General features: G+C 38.7%; 1 protein-coding gene across 1 annotated transcript; it reads right to left on the reverse strand.

Annotated features, from left to right (window-relative positions):
• itpkcb (inositol-trisphosphate 3-kinase Cb) lies at positions 1-25,606 on the reverse strand. The gene is made up of 7 exons (XM_007251016.3): positions 24,803-25,606; positions 8,401-8,500; positions 7,005-7,218; positions 6,537-6,741; positions 5,380-5,481; positions 3,961-4,032; positions 1-3,540 (listed from the first exon to the last, which is right to left on the reverse strand). The coding sequence occupies exons 1-7, from the start codon at positions 25,589-25,591 to the stop codon at positions 3,328-3,330; spliced, it is 1,695 nt and encodes a 564-aa protein (XP_007251078.2). The 5' UTR covers positions 25,592-25,606; the 3' UTR covers positions 1-3,327.
• Positions 25,607-26,310: the final 704 nt, after the last annotated feature.

The raw sequence follows: 26,310 nt of genomic DNA on the forward strand, positions 1-26,310 counted from the left end.
TTTAGTTTATCTAAACAAATTTAATCTCAGGTTGAGTAGTTCATGAGAGAACTGAGAATAAATACAGGATTTACATACTTCTTGGTCAAGGATAGAATACAGTAGAATCATGTGGTCGTGGATCACTGACTCAAAACAAAACAAAACAAAAAGAAGAACAGGGCCAGAATTTTCCAGTTAATATAAATTTCAAATGCCAGAAACCAATTCCAGGAAATAAAGCACACGATAGACTGGCAGCCTTCCGAAAACAAATATATAACAAACACCAACCTGAGAAGGCCTGTGACGCTAACAGGGAAGATTGAGATGGTGGAGCTGCAGGCAGTAGAACATGAAACACGAAAAACAGCAGTGCTTCTGCCAGGTTCACACTACGCCACTTTTGTCAAGAGTTTTCAGATGGTTGTATGATTCAAACACAAGTCCAGTGTATGAATACCATACACTTTAGCCACATACCCCTGTGGGTAGAGATATATTTGCTTTTATCTATGTGCTTGCATACCCTTGATGGCTGCCTTGCATTTTCTGTATCTATCTGTTTGGTGTGTTGGTGGTGCTTTCCACAAAAATGCTAGGGGAAGGGGGGCAACTGCAGCCACTGAACAGTTACTAAATGATGGAAAGTTTTCAAGAAAGGCTACTTGCAGAGATTATATTAATTAGGGGACCCCTCGATGAGGAGATCTGAGCAAGCACAGTAGCCAGAACAAGATAAAAATTAATTATTTTGTGAGTTATGGTGCCAAATACTACAAACGGTGCATGAGGATTTTTTTTTTATTTACCTGTGATCTAAAATGTTGTTAAAACTGTAATTGAACCTCAGTTCAATAGTGGAGGCTTCCATGGCCAAATAGCAAGTATATCTCTAGCCCAATGGCGTAGACCATATGCCCATTTATCCAACGTTGAAACCTACGTGTAGACACATATACCCTTAGCATTAAATCATGTAGTGTTAACCTGGCGTAACAGATTTTGCTGCATTAATAAGCAAGTGTATAAGTGTATTGGTGTTCTCAGCTTCAGTAATTCAATAGGTCATACCTTATTGATAAGTCATGGCAATTTTCCAATGTATGGTATTAGTTTTTCTCGCTCCCTATCAAACATTAGGGCTAGGGATGATTCAGGGCTTAGTTCCTACTAGGCTTGCTTGGAACCATAAGCGAGCAAATTGTGAAAAGTGCTCGTATCCAGGTACAAGGGACCAAATTTGCCTTGGAACTGGAAAAGATAAAAAAAAAAAAAAAAAAAAAAAGCAGAGAAGACTTGAGTCGAGTCAAGTAGTGTGGGTACCATGCAGTGGAAAAGCACAATAAGACACAGCATTGTCACAGTCATTGTTCCTGAGCTCCAAAATAATTTCGTACACAAAAGATCCAGTTTCTTTGGATTCACAGATTTACTGAAAGACATTCAGTGCATCTAACACACGAGTCAAGATAACAAGCCCTCCACCCTCAAATTCTGATTATCCACCAAAATTGTGAGCAATCTAGGGAAGCCACTCTAAAAGTGAAGTGGACATCCATTACTGTGCCAGTACACCATTCCAACCTCTCAAGAGTAGGTGAAATTAACACTGCTGCAATATCTTAAAACATAGAAAGAACTGCACCTGGTCATGCCCTGGTACCATTATTAAATTAAAGCTAAATCTCAGTAATCCACACATATGTTTATGCATCCACTGTTGTTTGCTGCTCTAATAGTGTTATGCAGAATTCCAATCCCTGCCACAATCAGACTCCCATTACACTGTGATACTGTTGTTTGTTGTGAAGGAAAACTTGTTAATAAAAATGTTAATAGATATTTCTCAACAGAAATGCTTATGCTTATGTTTACACTATGCTGGAATCATATTCTGACAAGGAGGCAGAATTCAGCACAACACTGGTGTTGGTTAATGATGTACTACAGTCCTATGCACATGTGTACAGGCAACAATTTAAATAAATGATGCATGTCCACAAACTGGATGGGAATCAGATCTAGAGTCACATTTGTGTTCAGACTGCATTTAAATTTTATAAGTGGTCAGATTGGATTTGCCTGTCTGGACATCACGAACATATCTGTTTGGAGCTGTTTCATACTGCACGCCAATCACTGTTTGGATCTGATTTGCAGAACTCTAATTTCATGTGGTTTCTGACTGTCCAGACTATCAAACTATAATCTAGACACAATTTAGACAAAAAATCTGATTGGGGCTTAAATCAGATTTGAGTTACCTTGGATATGTTTCAAGGTGACTCAAATCTGATTCAAGAAAAATTTGATCTGATTTAACATGTCCACTAAGCCCTTAAAAAACTAATCTGTCAAATTAAGGCAAACAATCACATTTAAGTCACTTCAGTCTGATACTGTGAACCTGTGTTTTACAGAATTAAAGAACTAAACCTCACATCTAAATGAGCAACAGACCTAAACTAGTAATAAAATCCTTAGTTAAATCTTCCAAATAGTGCAGTATGCATAAACTATGATTATGTAATAACCATTTCTCTTGAGAGCATTTTAGGTATTCAACCATGTGATTCAACCATGGGGAATATCGCATATCTATAAAATGTGCCTAATTGTCAAATCTTGTACAGAAACAGGCAGTAAAAAAAATTATGACGTATAGAAAAAAAGGAAGTCTTTTAGCATAAAATTAAATTAAACTATTTACATTACTATAAAAATACTATAAAGAGATGATCCACAAATGGAAAATAAAAATATTTCCAGTGTTCTAGTGTTATTTGCATTATACTTAAGCATAAAAAGGAAAGAAAGTATGCTTATAAAAGCTTTCGTCTTACAATAACCAAAAAAATGTCCAGAGATTGTCTGATAAGGTCACTTTCAGAGACACCCATCTTTAGGATAAATGTAAGAACGGGTCTCTTTTTGTTTTTTTTTTTGCTTTGGTCCAGGAGCAGGGTTTGGTGTATTGCCAGTTTTGCATATACGGTTCTGCATTATTGCCGGATGAGAATGTGTCCCAGAATGAAGGCAGATGAGCAGATAAGACAGTCAAAATGCATGCTGAGTGACTAATCACCAGTCTGCCCAGTCTAATGATTGGTCTCGACTCCAGCATTTCCGTCCCTCCTTCTCATCAAAAGTTCCCGCCGACTGTTCTGCAATGCAGAGCCGTGGGCGTGGCTTATCCAGCCCTTAAGCATCCTCTTTCCTCTCTGGTGAAAGAGAGAGTTCGATACACCGGTACACCGATATACCGTTTCTCTCTCTCCACCACTCCGGCCTTTCTTAATTCCAGACCCTGTAACAGCAGGACCGGTGTTTGGGCCCCTAGAGTTGTTACGAGGCTGTGTCCGACAGCATGGCACCCAGGATTTCAACCAAGTTATCCAGGCCCCACAGGTAGCCGTCCTCACGGTTGCCCTCTGCCCAGGGAGTGCGATGGTCCAGGGTCTGGTGTGGAGGCAGAGGGACCGTCTTCCCGAAGTCGATCATCCAGACCCGGGCCTGTCCCGAAGCGTCGTGCACAAACAGCAGAGAACTGCCCACCACCTGCAGAGAAAAACAAATTAATATTTAATAATAATATTAAGGCAAAAATGAGTTGAATTGGGTCACTTTACTCTGGTAATGAAAATGTAGCCTTAGTTTTAATTTTAGTTCATTAAAGACAAAATTCTGAAAAAAAAAAAAAAAAAAGTTTGGAATAACCTCTAGAAGTATATATATATATATATATATATATATATATATATATATATATATATATATATAAAAGGTTAAATACAATTTAAGTGTTCTTTCTAGAATTCTTGTGTATTATATGGAGGCTATTCAAAGTCTAAAAATCTTATTTAACTTAATAGGACACATTCCTGGTAGTTTTGTTAAAACATTGAGTTTATATTGTTTGAATATATTGTTTAATTGCATTCTTCTGATCAGTGCTGAACCTGTGAATAAGCTTCTCACCTCATGTGATCTGAAGAACTCCGATGTCTCCAGCCCACTGCGCAGTTCCTTTAACCTCTGAAGATAGCTCCTCTGCAACGAGAAAAAGCAGCAGATTAGCTTAAATGAAACCTACTACTGAACTGAAACTGCTGGTGATGCGTTTCTGGTCAGGGATTAAACGTGAATCACGTCTGACTTTATATGAAAAACGCTGATGAGTAATTTGGCCCAATAATGGGATTAACGGCGTCTGGAAAATCAGCCCACAGAGATTCTTTTATTGTCAGTCATTTATTTATTCACTCCTCTATTCATCTATTCACTACACACATCCACCAAATAATACATTATCTTTTATGAATTCATCTGAAGTATAAAATCATATAAGGTTATAATGATAATCACATCATTTTTTGGCCCAAACTTCAAAAGATGCTGAAGTATACTGCACATATACAAATAAGTGATCGTGCTAGTCAGTTGTAGTGGAGTGCAGAGTGATGGTGATGGGCAAATTATGTCATTTTGATTGATATACAAAATCTCATGCTGTAAACCCACAATTAGTGTGAAGTTTAACAAATTAAGTCTGTTTATATAAAATTGGATATTTCTAAACACTATTTTGAGTTAGGTGAACATTTGTAGCCACATATACATTCAAATGTAGATCTCAGAATTGAATCAACTTATAATAACCGAGTCTCAGTCTGTTTCTTTTCTATTGGCTTTTGGCACAACCTATTTGCATACTGGGTGTGACACTCACCATCAGTGTGTTAAGTCTACTTTATGTAAACTAAATATTTTTTTTTTATATTAAGTATTATAGGTTTTAAGGAGTTTCAGTAAACATTACAAAAATAGTTAGAGGCAATTTGTTGCCTTAACATTTTGTTAAAGCATATCCAACTTAAACAGGCTTACAATACAGAAATGACTTACTATGCAGGTTGTTATGAAGTTACTGTAGGGATGTACAATTATATATGTACAAAATATATATTGTGAAGCTGTAGAATTAAAAAAAGATATATTTTTAAAACATTTACAGACTGCCAACAGTTTGAGTGGCTGATGGAAGTTCTAGGCGACTAGTCGATTAATCTATGCAACCCTTAATCGCAGCTCTATTAATGCATTTACTGTATATGATATATAAAATATAATTAATTTCGTAGTCCCAAAGATGTATATAGAACGGACTTCTTACACACCGAGTGCCCCGTAATGTCCTAACACTGATTCCCCTTGGGCCTCTATGGTACAAATCAGAGGGACTGCAGTGCTGCCTTCCCTCACATAATACAGTCCATACTGTGACATCTCACTAGTGTCATCCAAGTTATGGGAGGTTCCCTAGTCCCACCATTATGTAGCCATAATATTTAGCATGTATTCATTAAACTTCCATCATCTAAATCACAGCAAACATACCAGTATCTGCTTGTTTCCGTCTACAAAGTCGTCCAGGGCCTTCATGACCTGCTCTCTGTGCTTTGTCTTTTTAAAGTTGGTGTTGCATGTGCCGTCCGCTTTCTGTATGCGAGGGGAAAACCCAGATAATCAGGTTATACAAATAATACACATATTCTTTGAGTAAAATGAGGTCATGTAGCACAACCGGATTAACATTCAGTGGACAAAGCTATTTATATATCTGTTTTTCTAATTTGCATAGTCATAAAACCCCTCCCATTTACTCTCATGCAGAGGTAGAGTACTCAATAATTGCTGATGTGTGTAAACATAACTCATTACATTATTAATAAATACAGTACATAATAAAGAATGTTTCTTAAATTGTTTAGTTTATCATTTATTGTTTTTCTTTATTCCTTTATTTAAATAATATTATAGATATAAAATCGATTAAGGACACATGTGGAATTATGTAGTAAAGCACCACAATCCCCTGATCTAAACCTGATCAACTGAGATGGTGATTTGAGGTGATTTGGGATGAGCTGGAGCAGAAACTATTGTTCAGCACCTCCAGGAACTCCTTCAAGTTACTGAGAAAACTATTCCAGGTGACTCTCCCTCATGAAGAAACTAAGATTAGAACACCAAGAGTGTGCATATCTGTCCTCAAAGATGAATGTGGTAGTTAAAAGAATCTAAAGTATAAAATATGTTCTGCCTTGTTCAACACTTTTTGTTTGCAGAATAATTCCACACATGTTCCTGTATGGCTTCAATGTATTCAATTTAAAACTTAGAATGTAAAAAATTTAAAAAAAGAAAGAAAATAAAAAAACTAAAAATTTAAACGAATAAGGAGTTTATCTTGCTTTTGTTGGAAAAACTATCTACTCTCCAAATAAGATTTTTTTAATAGATATTGGAACATGCTGTGAGGATTTAATTGCATTGAACGTTAGTGAAGTATTGGATGGAGCTTAATCATTCCAGAGAACAAAGTTCCACTGCTCCACAGCTCAATACTCCTCTATACCCTTATTCCCCTCTATAGTCTATAACTGGCATTAGGCATGGTGATTCTATTGGAAGTACTTCATTTTCTACAGGGACTAGACAAGCTGTGCATCTGTGACAGCAATAAATGCATCTTGCAGCACAACGTGACCCACCTTGATGCCCTCGATGCGGAAGCCGAGCGTGGCTGTGGAGCTCAGGGTTTCTCTCCACTGCATGTATCGTGGTTTCAGAACAGCCTGCCGTGCCCTCTCCTCTGGAGTCGGTGCGTCCGGGTCCACTGCCACCATCTTCTCATACATGTCCTTCCTCAACTTAGGCCGCTCACGAGCCTTCACCAGCTCCTCCTCCAGATACGTTCTGAATCCGGGAAGGAAGGCAAGAGAGACATTAGAAAGCCTTCTCTGACTACTTCAATGAAACCATCTCCTAGTTTCTCCCACCAATTATATAGCATACTTTGAAGTTTTAAAATTACAGACTGTAGTCTGTCTGTTTTTCTCCTTACTTAATTATCCTTAGTGCTGGTACAAGTAGATCAGACACAGCAGTGCTGCTGGAGCTTTTAAACACTGGGTCCAGTCACTGTTTACTCTATTAGGACACTCTACCTATGTACTCACCTGCTGCCCATCTTACAGTCCATGATGGATGGAGAGTCGAAGTCTGCCAGCAGGTCGTCCATCAGGTTGTATTCCTGGTCGTCTCGCTGGACAACGCCGTAGTAGCCGGGCACAAATGGCTTTAGGGTATCACTCATCAGCTTCTGCAGGCACTGCTGCTCACACTCACAATACCGCTTCAACAGCTTACCATCCTCACCAGCCTGGAAACTACCTAAACACACATAGGAACACAGACACACACTGCTAAATCACACCCTCAAGAAACCTTTTAATGATAATAATTAATTGTCGTTGAACATCCTGTCAGGAAGTTCAGATTAGACACGTGGCACAAGTGGCTTTAAAAATGTCCCGTTTTGAGGTCACAAAAAAGCTATTTATATATAACTAGCCAATAGCAGCAACATGTTCACGTAGAAGTTATGCAGCATGTCTTAGACTTTTTGATTTAGACAGTACAATGCAGCCAGTCAGAGCAGGGAGGAACCTTTACATAGATCAGTCATAAAGGCACAGTAACAAAATACAAAATAATTTAATTGTAAAGGAATGACTGCTTCTGCTACATAAACACATATCATATGTCATAAGTGGGCCTCATTCATAAACATGTTAAAGAAAAGGGGAGGAGGTAGCAGGCAAAGGCTAAAAAATAAAAAAATCTGAGACAGAAAAATAGAAAAAGAAAAAAAGTATGACCAAAACGAAAAGAAAGACAGAAAAACACACCAAAGAGATCAAACGAAAAGACAACATTGACGAATGCAAGACAAAAAGTCAGACTTGAAAAGAAAGAAAAGAAAGAAAAGGTGTGGCAGCTGTAGAGAGACCTGTGATGTGCCAAATTCACACCCGCATGGAAAAAATAAAGACAGGCAGAAAGACAAAGTGAAAGAAAGAAAAAAAAAATTAAATGGAGCAAAAGGAAAAAAGAAAGAAAGTAGTAACACAAAAAGTCAGAAAGAAAGGAAAGTGTGGATGCCATAGAAGTGACATGCTGACACCATACCTACAGGAAAGAAAAATAAAATAAAATAATGAAAATAAATAAATAAATAAAGACAAGGAAAAAAAATGAAAAAATGGAACACTAAAAGAAAAAAAAAATCCATACCTGCATGGAAAATAAAGAAAGAAAACAAGAAGAAAAGACATAAAAAAACGTAACAAAGGAAGCAAAACAAAAAATGAAAACAGAAAGAAAGAAAGAAAGATGGAAAGACAAAAAGAAAGAAGAAAAGAAAGAAAGAAAGAAATTAAAGTGAAGGGATGACCCCATATCTGCATGGAAAAAAGAAGTAAGGAAAGAAATTGAAAACCAGAGAGATAAAATAAAGAGAGATTGGAAGGCTGTAAGAGGAGTGTAGGGGAGGGTGAAGCTCTAACCCCGTACCTGCATGTCCGGCCAGCTGCACCCAGGGGTAGCGCTTCTTGAAGGACACGACGAAGGGCGAGAAATGTACCATGCTCTTTAACTTCCTCCACGATTTTGCCTGGAAACACACAAACATCAGATCTGATTATACAGATGATCATAAGGTTGACACGGGTAAACAGGTGACCTGCACAGCTGTACATGTGAAAAATGTCACAAACCACAGAAAGCTGAAGGTTAAACAGTTCCAGTCATATTTACTACACTACAGGAATGCTGATCTACAGCAGGTTTGTCTGCCTGCACTGTTCTCACTATTGTACAACCCAGGTCAGAGGTGTCTTATTCCAGTCCTGGAGGGATGAAGTTCAGCACACACACTGGTACTTTTCCAGTTCTAAACTTACCTTAAACTCCCTGCTGAGCTAAACAATAAACACTCTGCAAAATAAAATAAATGTTCCAACGTTTCTTGAAAAAAAAGTTAGAAGTTAGAAACAGTTTTCACACAACCACAAAGGCACTGGTGCTACTATGCTAACATAGCATACAAACACTGGATCCTCAAAGTTATTAGCTAGGTTACTTAGCATTGGGCAAATCATTTAACTTAAATAATCATATACTGGTATGTGATTTCTGAATACTGTTATCTATTTAATAAAACATTGAACCCAGTATATTGTTTTTAGCTGAGCACAGGAGCTATACTGTTAATATAGCTAATCACTACTGAACAGTTTAGCTAATAGTTAGCATTTTGCCAACTGTGCCTAAACCTCTTAGCTGTGTTTATCATCTTGTACTTTCCCCAAATCACAATCTTAAATTAAGTCAAGTAAACTTGTTTACATTTTTAACACTGTGAGAAGCTACAGGAACGTGGACATAATTTAGCCCTTTTATTTTAGCTTAGCAAATGAGCTATGTGGTTAATGTAGCTAATAACTACTAAACAGAAGACTACAACCACTAGTTAGTTAGTTCAAATAGTAGTTAGCATTTTGAGAAATTGAGTCTAAAACTCATAGTTGTGTTAATCATTTCGTAATTTCCTCAAATCACAGTGTCAAATAATCTTGTTTACAGGGTTTTTAACACTGTATGAGAAACTATAGAAAAGTGGAAATAATTTGGCCTTTTTGTATTTTAGCAGAGGTGCTACGAGGCCAAACAATGTGCATGTATGTATATTTATTTGTAGGTCTGCATCAGCAATTGCTTCAATTTAAAATGGCTAAATTAACATTTAGACATTTAGGGTATGTGTAAATATTAATTAATACTTTTACATAGAGATTTTCCATATAAACGAAAATATGATTTATGACTATGCTAGGAGAGAGAGGGAGAGTGAGGGAGAGACAGAGAGAGAGAGACAGAGAGAGAGAGAGAGAGAGTGTGTGAGAGAGTAAAAGAGAGCGCGAGAGAGTCTCCTATACGCTGTACTGTGTATTCTGCGTGCGTTTACGCGAACTGAACCGTGACCCCCGTACCATGACGGTTGCAAAGAATACACGTACCCTTACACCCCTAGTATTGGCAAGAACAATTTTGAGATTGTGTAAAACATTTTACAAAATAGTAAGATCTAATCAGAGTACAACAATGCCATCTTAAGGGGGTTTGGGTTTAAACAACACAAAATAAAACACTGCGTCATGAATCTTTACATGCTAACTGAAAATTGAAATTCAATACAGTTTTTATATCAATACAGTATTGCAAAACAATATATTGCAATATAAAAATAATACAATACAAAAATCGATATGGATATTTTCTTGCACCCTGGGACTAGGCATAATTCCTGTCTGGGAAACTGACCAATAGTGTTTTTTAAAATTAAAAATGCTGCATAATGCCACTTTTGAGAGTAATCAATTCTGCCCATCTGATCAAACATTGACTTGCCAGCCTGAGTTTCTGTATACAGCTCAGCCTCCTGAGGGCCCATTTCCCAGGGCTGCTCACAATGAGGCCTGTGCTCTCGCTTGCCGGGCAAAACTTTATCTTAGACACGAGGTCACAGAGACACAGCGTGACGCATTCAGACGGCTGGGGTATTGATTACAAGCAAATGATTAATTGGGGGGGGGAGGACTGTGAACGGGAAATGACAACCTCGGCTTGTGTTTGTCTCTTTTTTGTAAGTTTAAAGTAAAAAGAAAAAACGGGGGAAATTGACACTGTGCCCCTGTTTGGGTTTTAGGTGGCACTGCCCACCATAGCAGTACTGATCGAATTCGACCCGGCCTCACTGGGCTGCGTGGGTCACTTGGATTACAAGAGAAAAGGACAACACAGGTCAAATAAAAGTCAGGAGCAGTCGGAGCTCTTAACTAGATTACAGGTCGTCTGTCATTTCACAAAGAGATAGCTTTCATGCGGTTTGTGTTCACTGAAACTCTTCCCCCGCCCCGACATGGGTACACACAGAGATGCTGTTCAAACCACCCTAACACCAGCACGTGAAGTCCTTGTGAGAACGGGAAATTTCCTGAGTACTTTCCACACCAACACAGCTAACAATGCTAACATAATATGCCTCTCTGTGCTTTAGACATCTCACCCCCATAAAGACGCAATGATGGGGCTGGGTGGTATCGGTATGACCAAAAATGTGCATTATAAGATGTTGGCTGCGTCATGGTTTATCCGTTTTTATCCATATTTATTTTATTCACAGATTTCTGACAGTGTTCTAAAGTATCTTTGTTTTATACTCATCATGCATATTTTTTAGACTTTCAGTATTATAGGGTTTGATTGGCTCCTTAAAAATGGCATATTTATAAAGCAATCAGTGTGGATGGAGCAGCTGGATTCAAACCATTTACTGAGTGAGACATTCTTAAAGAGAGAGTTGTTAATAAAGCTGAGCGTGTTTAGTGGGGCTGTGGCTGAAATGTTCAACAGAGCCACTGGTTGATGATCTCTCCTCTCATGATTTCCAACAGTATCAAGCGGGTTACTTTAAAAAGGGTGAAACCGGAGTGTGCTTGTCTAAAATATATTCTGTGCTTCTTTGTTGGTATGGTATGTGGAAAAATTATATTTTTATTTTATTAAATGATTGTTAGCTAGACAAAACATGTTCCCCCGTATCTTCACGTATTTACATTACCATGATATTCAATATAAATTTTCAGAATAAGAAGACTTTTAAAAGGATGTTTAACACAAATGTATCCAAAAGCATTACTCAAAATCATAGAGTAAATTACCCAGCCCCAGGCAAAACACCTATACTGTTTTCTTGGAAAATTCCAACTTCTTATGATCAGAAGAAAAACAAATGACCTAATAAGTCACTATTTTCATAAGTTAATCGACTTGAAAGGACATTCAGTCATAACCTTGAAATATAAAAACACACACACTTACATTATGCTCCTACACAGCCTGGCACAAGTTCTCCCACATACTGTATCCACACTAAAACCACAAACACCTACACATAGGTTCTAATACGTGCTTTGCCCAAGCACAAACCCAAGCGAGCACACACACACACACACACACACACACACACGCCCATTAACTTTTCCACAGGTCGGATTTTTCCTTATTATAGTGGTTGGTATATTTTAGCAATCCACGCACAATTCATGAAAATAAGATCAGCTTACAACTGCTTTCACATCAATCAGGCCAACTTAATAACAGATTATCTCTGAATAAATGCATGAATGCAAACAAACACACTAACACAAACTGACTGACATTTAGTAATCCTGATTGTAACTGCCAAATTAATGACAAATTAGTGACTGACCAAACAATAAAACAGGCTGTCTGCACTCTACCACATAAATTCCAGTCAACAAAACAAATCACCCAGTAGACGCCAGTTCTGTGGTTCATTTAAGGGCTTTTACCTCGTATCTCCAGTTCAGGGACCCTGCACGCAACCAAACCTCCAACTTCTGTTTCCGACAGCCTGATCTAACCTTCCAGCTCTGATCTACCACTTCTTAATCTAATCAGCAGCGTCTCCTGCGTTCCTCCACCCGTCCTTCACTCCTCCACCCCCACAGAGTTTCTAATCCCATCAGCCTGGACTCCATTCAGCTTCCCTCTCTATGTCCTTCATTCATTCTGTATCTCTGTCTCCTGTGCTCAGACTGATGGCTCTTTTACCACTCTCTCCCAGTCTCTCTCTCACTTCTACAGTTCAGTCCTCCAGGCAACGGGGGTTGGTGGAGGGTGTCAGGGATCATGTGACATTCTCTCTCATTCTACACCCCCCAACCCCTACAGCAGCCCTCCCCCTCTCTTATTAGCAATTTCTCTCTCTGCCTAAATTAACAGTTAAGAAATCAAAATCAACATTTTTACAGCTGGAACTGTTGAACCTCCTAAGTGTATAGTCTGATAAGGACCCATTTGGGATATTTTTTATTGTATATATACACTGACTTTAAAGCAATATATATTACGACAAATTTAGGAAAACTGTTAAAGTATATAAGAGCATATAGACCTGGGCAATTAAATTATGAACTTATCAAAACCTGTATTCAGAACCTTTCTATCATAAAAATAAACAATGATACCACACATAGACAAAATAACATTCATAATCTTGCGGAATAAAATTAACCATTACAATCTTATGTCAAAAAAAAAATCAATGTAATACAGGTCTCCGAACTCAAATATTAAGCCAACTGAACAGCTCAAGCATCCTGTACCAAAGAAAATTTCTGTGTTAGTCATTCAGGAAACATCTGTTCAACAATCAAAATTGAGATAAAATGTTCCTTAAACCATGATACTGATTTGAGGCCATGTTGCCCAGTACAACCATCGTACTGTACATATAAAATCTAATCTTTTTAGCCAATAAGAACAGTGGTACAGCACTTCTATCCATCAGTGTTATCTCAAGGTGAGAAATTATGGAAGTTGGAGTGTGGAGGTCTTAAAATGTGTGCAGATGGATGGGATGTTCCATTTGTTCCATTTGTTTCCATCCAAGTTGTGTGGGTACATTTGTAATAGGAATACATCATAAACGGCATTATAGTGGACAGCACAGTGGGTGATCATGATCATGACTGATGGCATCTGTCTGAAATTAGATCCACCCTCTCGTAAGTAGACAAGTGACTAAGGCTGAAATCACATCCACATTCAATACAAGAGAATCCCAAACACACACAAACATCCCACAGCTGAAATGTAGTGATCTTCAGCTTTCATGAAACATGGCAAAAGTTGCGGGACAGGGAAATAGCCATGGGACACAATACCAGTTCCTGTCTCATGACTCATGCCTCTCTGGTGGGTCCAAATTTTTAAATGGTACTGAACACACAGGCCTTGGTCTATTGTTGCGAAATATCAACACACACGTTTCCCTCACAAGACAGCCCAGCAACGACCACACCCACAAACACCCCAACCCATCCACTACCACACACCCCCAACTCGTCCACCAACACACTCCCACCCATCCACAAACACAGCAGTCCATCTGATCTGCCTTTGCCACCAAAAACACAGCCCTTTGCTGTCTCAAACCAGTCTCTCATTATAAGTAAATGGAATGGAATGTGTCTGGCCTTCGTCACAATGACGACAGTCACAGATTCCATCCCCAGGGGTCAAAGGTCAGGTTATTATGAATGAAAGCCACCCCTGATAGAACAGAAAGGGATCTGTGAGGGTCTGACTTAACATATTTCTAATCAGAGACAACACACACGCTTTAAACTAGTCACGGAAAATCCACCCAGCTTATCAATGTGCTTCCTTAGTTCCTGTGTAGTGAATAAAAGCCCTGCTATTCAGAACCACTGACCCAATTAATCTTATACATACAGTGTAGGCAGGCGTGGGTACAGCACATAATATATAGAAACAAAGGCTGAAATGAACTGAGCCTGGTTACAAGTTACATTTGGATGATAGTTTTCTAAGGAACTATTTTTAAACTTTAAAATCATCAAATAAATGAAATTTAGAGTGCTGGGCAGCTGCCTAGAGGAGCCTGACGTTGTAAAAAAAGGTTTGAAGAGCCAGAGGGTCATGTCCCATGACTTTTGCCATTTCTTATAGAAGCTGAAAAACACTGCACTGATGTGTGTGATAGGTGTGTGGGGGTCTTCCACATTGAATGTTGATGCAAATTCTGCTAGAGTTGCTTGTCTGTTTAAAGGGGCAATTCTAGCCAGATGCTGCTGGTCGTGATCGTTATCACCCACAGTGCTGTCCACTACTTTGGAAATGGAATGTCCCATCTCTCTGTACCCACCCTCAGGCTTCACTCTAACTACCATAAATCATGTCGGCTTGCAACGAGCAAGCTAACCAGTGTTTAACTGGATAAAAAGTATCAACTCCCAACTTATATACCCATGAAATAATACGCAGGTTACTTACTGCTGTACCATGACTTTTGACAGTGTAATTGTTAATACTAACTAATTTGTGTTTAAGTATGAAGCATGCAGTATACTGTAGATAGTAAGTGTCAAAGGTGTGTATTTTCAAATATCCACTATCAATGCTCAGGTCAGAACCAGTTGATTTTTTTAAAGATTTTTAAGAGATTTAAAACAATTCTACAAAACAAAAATAGAATGCCATTTATGTTTAACTCTGTATACATTTAATCTTTATATATATTATGCTTTATGGTATGTATTATACTGGCCTTCAGATCAGGTGGGCAATTAACAAATATGTTTAAATCAGGTGTGTCCAACACTTTTAGACACATAGTTCTTGCTATATTTGTTCATAGTTCTTTACTACAACAATTTAGGTCACAATACAGACCAACAAAAACCACACTATTTATTTTTGCTTTCTTCTCTCCACCCACAATCCACAATCAGCACACTGCCACAGAGCTACAAACACCCCCAAACCAGCACCCACTAACAACCCCCTCCACCCCAAACCACCAAACCATCAAACCCCCTCAGCCAAAATCCCCATCCTTTGTTAAAAGTATAAGGAATGGAATCAAATGTGGGTGAAATGAGGTCATTATTGTGTTTAATTACATGACAATAAACTTGTCTTTGTATGTGAGGAGTATTGATGGTACTTCTAAAACTAGGTATGTGCAAATATATTTGGTTGTACAGAGCATCACCATAACAGTCTTACTCTCATCCACCAAATGCAGGTGCATGTAAACCATTAGTCATGGTAAAAAAGAGGCCTTAAACAGACACAAATGCTGCAAACCCTGCTCTGAGTTGTCCTGCAAACTAAGATGCTGCCACTATGATCAGGAGATTGCTGGTTTGAATCCCGGTCATGCTGCTTGACATCAGCAGCCGGAGTCCGAGAGAGCTTAATTGGCAATGCTCTCTCTCTGGGTGGGTAGATGGCACCCTCTCCACACATCACACACTTTGTGTCAGTCAGCACAAAGCATCTGTGAGTCCATTTATCGAAACATCCACAGCAGTTTAAAAAGAGGCGGTAGCTGACTTCACATATATATCTCAGAGAAAGCATGTGTTAGCCTTCACCCTCTTGAGGTTGGGGCATTGCTAGTAATAGGGGAGTGCAGCTGAAAGGGATGGGATAATCGGCATAGCTAATTTGGGGAGAAAAGCAGGATACAAATAAGAAATAAAAAAGTAAACCAGTACACAGACTATAGAGGCAAAGGTTTCTAGTCTGAAACAGCCAACATATATATTTTTAAAAAATAAACAAAACAGTTGCACTCTTTATGGTATTTTACTGACTGGAACTGCACTGGATGATGTTTGAAATGGTAAAAAGGTAATCAGGCTGTGTCTGCAACATAATTTGCACAAGACTGTTCTTTGTTAAGTGTCATCCTTTCAGAAACTCAACAATTACCACATAAAAAAATCCATGCACATTTTTTTTTTAAAATAAAAATCTCACACAGACGGTAACCTGTTAGCATGTACCACATTACGTGATTAAGATTTTTCACATGTTGCATAAGACATTAGCACCCAATTATATCCTATGCCCTACTACACATAAATACACACAAATACCCAAGGCACTCCCACCCACATACAGATATTTTTCCACCAGAAGCTCTGGACCTCCCCTTCTTCTTAGCCGGACCCTCACTCACCAAACATCTGACCTTTAGTCATAAACAGAGCAATTTTTCCTCGCTGTCTGTCAGAGATTTGGCCTTTAATTTACTCCTCTCAGCACTGCACTCTTTCCACACCTCTTTCTTTCCTCATTTTCCCCATCCTCCACTACCTCCAAGGACCCTAATCCTGTTATCAGCACCTCCTCCACTAATTTTACCCTCTAAATGTACCCTCTCACACACAAACACACATCAAAACATTATGTTCAGTGAGGTAAATGCAGATGTTGAAAAAACAGACTAAATGTGTAATTTTCTGTGCTCTCTAGTTGGGGTGTTGGAGTCGTCCCCTCCCACCAGCTCTACCTTTTTTCCACTCCTCCTCCTTCTTCTTCTCCTCCTCCTCCCTCTCCACCTCCCTAACCTCACACTGTAACACCCTCGTTTCATGAACTCAGATAAATTCCTGAAACACATGCACACTTTCAGCACACACGCCCACAGCAAACCTGTCCAACTACTACACCTTCAGACTAGGAGGAGGGGGTGCAGAGACTTTACAGAGGAAATTTGCATCAATGAGCCAGAACATTAAAACCACTGACAGCTGAGGCTAATAATATTGATGACCTTTATCCACAGGGGTATCTGCCAAGGGGTGGATATATTAGCAGCAAGTGAACAACTTGTACAACAAAAGAGAGGCCATAATATGCTTCTTTGTCAATAATAGATTGGAACCTGATAAAGTTGCCCTTTATTATAGGTGCTATACAGATTCCCATCCATGATGGCATGTTTGTTGTTTTCAGACAGAAATATACAGATAAATGTGCAGCATTGTTTAGAGAAGCGTGATTGACAGGAGTTAAGAGCTTTAGAAATGTTCACCCTCACAAAGCCTGTTTATATTCAAAACCACAGAGACAACCTCACTTTCATCTGCATCTGCAGAACTGCGTGTGTGCATGCATCTGTGTGCATGAGTGTGAGCGCACAAGAACTAAACCAAGAGAGAGAAAAAAAGAAAGAAAAAGAATAAGCAACAGAAGAAAAAAGAGAAAGAGAGCAAGACTTATTAGAACAGCTTTATCATCCACCTGATTTAAAAGACCAATATAATGAATACCATAAGGCATAACATATAGAAAAGATGAAACATTTGTATTTTCTAAATCTAGGACATGGAACATGGAACATGGAACACACTACATACAACATCTCCATCACAGAGACAGACAGACAGAAAAAGAGAGATGGAAACCAAAAAAAAAGAGAAAGAGAAAAATAGAAAGACACAGAGAGGGAGAGAGATAGAGACACACAGAAAGGGAGTTGGAAAAAAGCAGCACCATATATGGGGTTAGTGTTGCTTAGTGACTGAGGAACCACCCACAATTCAACTTTCCATTACACAGTCTCTAGTCCAACCTGATCTGACATTTCTCTACATGTGCACATATTTGTGTCTAGAGATGTCATCAGCTGAGGTAAAAAAAAAAGGGACTAGCTGTATGTGTGCGTACATATAACACACACTTACACGTATACATACATACACACACCTATAGTACTGTACAATGGAGCACAGTACTATAGAGTATCATACAATTATTGTCCTACACAAACACCCAGACTAAATCCAGCAAATGGGATGAATAACAAGTGTTCAGCACTTCTGGAAACTCCTTCAAGGCTGTTAAAGCTAACTGAGAAAATGCCAATGGTGGGCAAAGAAAATAACAAAAAATAAAAGCTATTGACTGAGAAAGTGTGTCTATGTGCTCCACCTAGTAGATAAAATGTAAAAGACAAAAGACTATCTGTTGCTGCACAGTTTGTGTTGGTCATCCTATACTCCTTTAATAGCAGACACAGGATGCTGCTACTAGCTGGATATTTCTGGTTGGTGTACTATTTTAAGTCCAACAGAGACACTGAGGTGTTTAAAAACTCCAGCAGCACTGCTGCTGTGTTAGATCCACTCGTACCAGCACAATACACACTAACACCTTATACACCACCATCATGCCAATTAGTGTCACTGCAGTGCTGTGAATGAATGACCCACCACCAAATAACTGCACAATAAAGTACGCAGAGAAAAAGATACTGGACTACAGTCTGTAATTTGTCCTATATGATCAGTGAAGATGATAAAATGGATAATAGGTTTAGAAACAAGTCTTAGGTATTATGCTTGATCAGTGTACTTTTGTATGTTTTTTTTACCAGGCCAAAGGTTTTGCAACAACAATTTAGTAATGTATTGTGCAGGCCTAACTGCCAGCAATGACTACCACAGCTGTCACCAAACCAGCCACAGCCAGCTACATTAAAATGCTTCAGAACCCGACAAAATCCAAAGAATGTGCGACACACTTCCTGAGGTTCTGATCCATGCTGATTCACCGATGACACACAGGCACGCATGCAGCGCATATAAACACCAGCTGCTATCAGATCATCTTCACAGCAGTTTCCTAACTTAGGAAATTAGGCAAAGTGTGTGTGTGTGTGTGGTTGTGCATGTGCTCGAGTGTGTTTTCCAGAGGCGTCTTCCTGTTTTAAAACCGCACGTTGTCTCTAGCACTTCACCACAAACTAAACTCAACAGCTCAGATAGTTATGTGGAAAATATTTTTAAATATTTAAAAAATATATATAAACAATATAAAAAAATAAAATCTTTTTAGGGAAATAAAATAAAGATTTTATTAATACAACATTGCAACAATTTTTATTTATAAATAATTAGTCTGAATTAAAAAATGACACCATTTATTAAAGCAGCATTAAGAGTGAACTGGCATTTCTTGCTCCTGGGCTCCTCCTATAGAGACACCACTCGTGCATTTCTGGACAAGCTGAGAGATACAGACGTGTTACTGAAAGTCAAAGAAGCATGTGGACTGGGGCAGTGTGAAGTAATTCAACTATTCTATGTGTTACTCTATTCTGGCTAGAGTGGTGCAGCTCTTTTACAGTTAGTAGAGCATCAACAAGATTCTAAAGAACATTCACACAGACTAAAGCCAGGAAACTAGTAAGGGTGTAAGAAAATATCAAAATCAAAATGCATCAGATTGTTTAGTTTTGCAATACTGTATCAACTTTCAAAAACACAATTTTTTGTATTACTAGTTTAAATGTAAAGATTGGTGGCAGATTGTGTGTCATTTGCTGTTTTGTTTAAACCCCACCAATGAGATACCAATGAGTCCCAGTGATCTGATTGGATAAAAAGTAAAGTTTTCTTTCATTCAATGAATTTTTTTTTTTATCTTAAAACCGTTTTCCTAAAATTTGATTTAAATGATCGCAATGCCTCCTTGCTTACGGTCTCGCAATTGAATCATCACCCCTGTGTCATGATGAATTTATTATTCTACCGATTGTGTTACACTAATAACTGTATGCTTGTGAACTCAAGAGTATGGCCCTAAAGCAATCTAACCAGTTGTTTTGGTCTAGCAATTCAAAACCAGCGCTATGCAAAAATCTCAGTTTATGACCAATAACATCAGGCTGTAAAAGCTCCTCACATGACAGCTATGCCGTATATGATGGTGTCAATGGTTATGCTTGAAACAGACAAACAACCTAACACTTGTCATATATCGATATACTGATATAGTATCTTTACTATCAGTAACGAGGCAGTGATAGAAGAAAAAATACAACCGCACACAGCACACACTCACGTCACTTCACACTGACGTCACTTCATAGTCTGTAGGTCCAATTGGTCCATTTTAAAACTTGATATCAACAGCAGAAATATTGACTCAGTTTCTATTTTAATATAGGTAACTGGTAATACTGAAAGATAGAAATGAAACTCAGAATTTGGTTCAATACAATACATTTGTGGGTCAAATTGACACATTTGTTGGTACAGCAATTTAGCATTAAATATAAGTGGAAGTCATAAGATCATTCCACAATTTAACAGTTAGAGCAGTTTATTGGCAAAAACCTGGCAATATGATGCATATGTGATGCATATATGTATAACAATATATAAATGTATGCACTTTAACATTAAAAAGATTACATTAAAATTAAAAATCTATACTGTCCAATACAGTATGGCATATATATACTGTATATATACTGAACCAATACAGTATAAACAAAATATTGTGCTGTGATATAACAAAATTACAACATTAAAAACCAGTTTCACAGTTTTTTTTCCTTTTTTGTATTAATGATTAGTATTAATTAAATGTTAATATTTTGTCTGTTCTATATATATATATATATATATATATATATATATATATTGCCAAGAATACTGTTATGACAAACACCCATAAATATTGTGATATTATTTTAGGTCCATATCGCTTGCCCCTAGTAACTATGATAAAGCACTCTTATTTTTTAAAATGATGCAGAAGAATACCAACAAGACTTCCAACATTAATCCAGGGTTTTAATCTGCTTAAATCTCTAATCCCAAGCAAATGATATTTGTGACATCAGACCAGTGAAACTGGACAAGCGCTTCTTACGTAACAGTGGAACAAACTCCAACACCACCAGCATATGAAAATACCAGAGTAAGCACTGGCCAGCACAGCTCCAATCACATGGCCCAGTGTAAACAGTGCACACCCACCTCCGTCCCCCTGTCCTATCTCACCCAGAGAGCAGCATCTAATCCTCAGAGACCTTTGACCCCGGAGCGTGAGCTGCGTGATCGTAAAGGCTGCTTGTAATTCCAGAAGAGTTCCTTTTTTATCGCCTTTTGAACCGCTGACTGTAAATGTCGCATTTCTCAAGAGTCAGCTGACGTTTTCCCATTTGAAACTGGGCCCAGAAACGCACATTCTGACATTCTCACTGTTCCAAAAGACAGCTGGCCTGCTGCTCAGCCTCTGACTAATGCTCATTTGATACAGCTTTCTGTTCTTGGTCTTTTGAGACAATTAGGAGGCTGAAAACATACAACTTATATTTTTGGTTGTTATGGTATTAGAATTGAATTATTGATTAATTATTGACTGAAGAGACATTCAATTTGAATTCATTTGATTAATTGAATAAATGCTTTACTGTTCTCTTTATATAAAGAAGCTGCAGAGGAACCCCAATAGGCATTTGCTTCTGTCAGAAACATGTAAAGAACTCTTATGTGCAGAGATTTTTATATTGTGCACTTTTCCTCAACCAAAATACAAGTAGGATGTTATGTTTGCAACATGTTTTATATAAAAGCTGCATGTAAGATTGAAGGGAACTGCTTACTAAAATAAAAAAATAAAAAAAAAGTAGAAGAAAATTATTTAATTAAATGTAAAGGAAACAACAGTTTGTTCATCACTTTAAATGGTGATTTAAAATGGTCTGTTTATAAACAAAAAAATGGCATTTTGTAAGTATTGTAATCACTCATATAATCAAAATAATACTGTGGGTTTTTTTTTTTCATTGTATCGCCCAGCCCTTCTCAATTGTGTACCATTTCATTTCATTTTCAAAACTGATTTTTTAATCAAACTATCATGCACATTTTGGTGTTCCTTTAGCTAGTGTTGAGCAATACAACAAAATGTATCGTATAGTGAGAAGTTTTCTTATTGTATAAACAGTTTGTTTTAATAAGCATACTGAGGATATCAAAAATTCTGTTTAACTGGATGATGTGCAGCAAAAATCATTGCTATGCAATGGTGTTTAAATAGCAGTTTTTAAGAATCTGCCACTTTTGTCTGTCTGTCAAAACATTGAGATAAATACTGTGTATCGTGAAAATGTCTTTAAATATTGTTATATATTATTTAAATATATCCCCCAGCTTAATCCTTTCAGGCCCAGATTAATCTAATTGCTATCTTAAATCTAAAACATACTAGCTTAATCCATGTCTAGGAAGCCGTACGGTGAAGTAATCACAGTCTGTGCTGTGAAAAGAATAATATTTGGACGGTATGTCGGGAAATATTTAGTACAGAGCAGAACAACATGTCTACAAAGTGATGAGTACCGTTTCCAAGAAGTTTCTCGGACAGACAGATTAGACAGACCAGACAGTCATAACACATTCTCTCCGCCTGTCTACGCCAGTAGAAATAACTACACAATAACAATAAGCCACTGTATTCATTCCAGTGTGCCCACGGGACCGCTCATCTCTCAAGGCCAGCGGTTGTTTTGCACTGTTATGCTAATGAACCTTACACAGTAAATCAGCCTGTGTTTGGAGACTTCAGCAGCTAATCATCAACTCTGTATGCCTGCAGGGCAAGGGGCTTACCAGGAGAGCAGTATGTGCAAAAGAGTGCAGGCGTGTGGAGACAGATCCTCCACAGTTTTGATTTGCTGATACACGCTGACGATAAAGGAATGATACAAATTGTCCAAATAAACACACACACCACTGGTGTGAAAAAATAAAAGAGGCATATACTGCACAGGATGGGGCCTGTACATTTCTATAGGGTGTGGCTAAAACTTTAGTAAAGTTTTCTAAGAAGAATTTTTGGTCCATTATTAAGCCATTATTGACAAGATACTTTTTCCTATACAATCACATACAGTTTACATCATTGCGAGGTACCTACATGACACCAAATCACATTTATTCTACTGGCATAACACTGCTTCACTAGAGTGGCACCTTTTGGGATACTGTGTTGTAAGGGTGACAAGGAAAGACACTTTAGGGCAGCAGGTCAACCACAGAAAGGCACTGATTAAGACATATGAAAAATTCTTGATCTAGATGGCACATAATCCTAATCTATTGAAAGAAGGGGCACTCCCCTACAAGAAAAGCAACCAATTTAAGGTTTTGTCTCATTTTTGCCACTTTGCATGACACTTCAGCAACAAGAGGCTGCTAATGAATCACATTCTGGTAAAGAAAGCATGAGGCCTACAGACTTACATGTAAATGTGGAGGATGCCATGTTTCTGAAGGTGCCAGACTAATTTGGAAAACATTACCAGTGCTCCTACTTCTTCTACTTTAGTTTCCTCACTGAAATAATGACTCAAGTGGAAGTAAAAATAGATTCCAAAACAACTTGGACTTTTCTGACTCCTACTCAAGTTCCAAGTTCCCTACAGAACAGCAGCGGAACTTCTTAGTATGTCCAGCATTTATCAGAAGCGAAAAAACCTTCGCGAAGAAGTACCTGAATCTTTCTACTGTTAATACAAAATATCAAATAAGTGTATCATTTTTTTATAAATAACATTAAAAAAGGTGTATTTACAGCTAAAGTACTGTGAAGTTAAATCACTTAGCACTCAATACAGCAGTCAACACAGAGCCTCTCAGATTTTAGGTTCAGCTTAAGTTTGCACTTTTAAAAGAGACAAACTTAACGTATTTCATCCTACAAGTAATTGGATTTGTACCTTTGAGAATCTAATAAAGAAACTGAATATTAGACTGTATAGTTAATCCAAGTTAAAAGTTTGGTTGACAGCTGCCATGTTGGCCCCACATCCGCATTCAGTGCTCAGTGAGTGGTCAATGATATGGGCCACCAAGAAGGGGTTACATGGCAGTAGATGGCACGGTCACTGGGTTTGATAAAGCAGCCTCATCAATGAACGAATCAAGTGATCGAGCTGTTTCATAAGAAGCCTGTGTGCTCCCATTCTGCCTTTTGCTCTGCTGCCTGCCTGCACTGAGAAAACTTAAGCTTTGTTAAGTTTGTTTGTTTGTTTCGACGCGAAAAAAAAAACAAAACACCACCTTTAACACATTCAACTTTGATTGATCATGGTGTTGATGGTGACAAAAAAATTACCACTACTAAGGGTCCATGTTTTTTTTATTTTTCAGACTTGGGAAGATAAGGGAGCTATGCTTTTTATCTTACAATAATGATATTAATTAATTAGTGATCTTTTTATGCCACATTGATTAAAATATCAAAACTGCTTGCTGTCAATTCTGTTTGGCCTCTCTTTTGGGTGAGATTGTTTAGAAAGTTGATTGAATACTTTATGAACATGTACTCTGAATTGTAGCTTCCTGTGATTGTACTGCTGCTCCAGCCAAATTAACTGTGAGTTTTCTTAACCTCAACATTTTAAATAATATTTGTTATTTCTGTAACATTCGGTACTTAAGTAGTACATATTAGAAGATTCTACTCGCAATACTAAAAAATGTTAAATACTTTATTACTTCTACTTAAACTTGGATCTTCATCTTCTACTCAAGTCACTTTTTGATAGAGCACTCATACTTTTACTGAAGTCTTTGACTCTAGTACTTAAAAAAAAAACACACTGAGAGCCCATGTTCACCTAAAACCCATGTTCTACCTCATGTGAGCCACCTATGAGCCGGTTAGGTTCACTCCCCAGGTAAGTTAACCCAACTAATCAACTACTCACCCCGGTCAGCTCCTCCGGACTCCCGAACAGGCAGGGGGACAGAGCCGCGGGCTCCGCGTCGCTGCCCGTCACGTCGTCCTCGGACTCCTCGAATGAAGAGGCGGATGAAAGCCCGGCGGAGCTGGAGCTGGACAGCTTGCGGAGGGAAAAGTAAGGCACCGGGGAGCCCCCGCAGCCGCTGTCCGAGCATGGCGACTCGTCTCCCCGCCGCGGCAGCTCCAGCGGCTCGGTGCGGCTGGGGCTCGGCTCGCGGGTGATGATGAGCTGGGGAATAGTGCCGGGAAAACTCGGGTAATCCCCCAAACCGAGCTCCTCCGCCGGGTCCCCTCCTCCTGGTCCCGCCCGAGTCCCGGAGCCTGTCCGCCGGGTGTCGGTAGTCTCCGTAACCGGAAGGTCTCTGGTCATGTTAATAACAGCGGAGGGGACTCGGAGGCTGTCCTTCAGCCGCGACGCGGAGCTGCTCTCCATGGCCCCGGTGTCCCGCTCATTGTCGCTCCCCGCCCCCAGCTCCTCCGCCCGGGCGGGCCGCGGTCTCAGCGCTCTCCCCACGGAAGAGCCTCGACCGTCCCCGGCAGAGTCCGCCCCGTGCTGTCGCCCCTTCCTCCGGCCGATTATCTCCCCGCAGTCCTCCAACACATCCCTGTGCCTGTCCGTGGCTCGCCGGTGCGCGCGGAGTCGGGGCAGCTGCTGCCTGTTTTTCATGTGATTCCGGTCTGACCGCTCCTCTCCTCCGCTGCCGCCGCGCGCTCTGATCGCAGGCTGAAAAGAAGCGCGGAGGGTTTGGCCCATTCTGCATTCCGTACTCACCAATCATCACCTGGCTTTTAACACTAACGCCCCGCCCACCAACTCACACACACACTACAAACACACACACGAGTTACAACACGCTGCTCTTCTCACACACTTTCGACACGTTCTTTCCATTTATTTGGTGAATATTTAGCATGATTTGTCTTTTGTTTGGTGTATATTTAACATGTTTTGTTTTTTACTTGGTGCATAATTAACATATTTTGTTTTTCATTTGGTGCATATTTACCATGTTTTGTTTTGGTTGATTTTTAACATGTTTTGTCTTTTATTGTTGCATATTTAACATGTTTTGTCTTTTATTTGGTGCATATTTAACATATTTTGTTCTTTCTGGTAAAAAAAAAAACAGAATCAATTATTTTCTGTACGTTTACTACCCTAATAGCAAATAACAAAAATAAACGTTACATAAACTTTCATTTTATTTTTAAGGTTAATGATGCAAAAAAAAAAAAACTTACAACAACCAATATTAAACATTGAATATTATAATATTAAAATATTAAATGACCCCTTGAAGTCCCCAAGTCCAAAATCCACAGAAAATCCACCAAAACAAATTTATGAAATCAAAGACTTGCAAAATCCCTTTAAAATTGCTTTCCTCAACCAGAGTGGATCATATAATGCTGCCAGCTCTCTGTTTCATCACAGTTTTCTAACAGTTGTGAATCAGTGCACAGAAGTTCTGG

The sequence above is a fragment of the Astyanax mexicanus genome, chromosome 9, assembly GCF_023375975.1.
Source record: "Astyanax mexicanus isolate ESR-SI-001 chromosome 9, AstMex3_surface, whole genome shotgun sequence".
NCBI classification, from domain to species: Eukaryota; Metazoa; Chordata; class Actinopteri; order Characiformes; family Acestrorhamphidae; genus Astyanax; species Astyanax mexicanus.

Bases quoted from the DNA above. Each gene is read 5' to 3' on its own strand.
- itpkcb (XM_007251016.3), bottom strand. From the start codon at position 25,591: ATGGGCCAAACCCTCCGCGCTTCTTTTCAGCCTGCGATCAGAGCGCGC. The intron at 7,219-8,400 runs GTACGGGGTTAG...ATGTGTGTTTAG, and splicing joins GCAGCTGGCCGGACATGCAG to GTAGTTTCCAGGCTGGTGAG. The intron at 6,742-7,004 runs GTGAGTACATAG...TCCCGGATTCAG, and splicing joins GACTGTAAGATGGGCAGCAG to AACGTATCTGGAGGAGGAGC.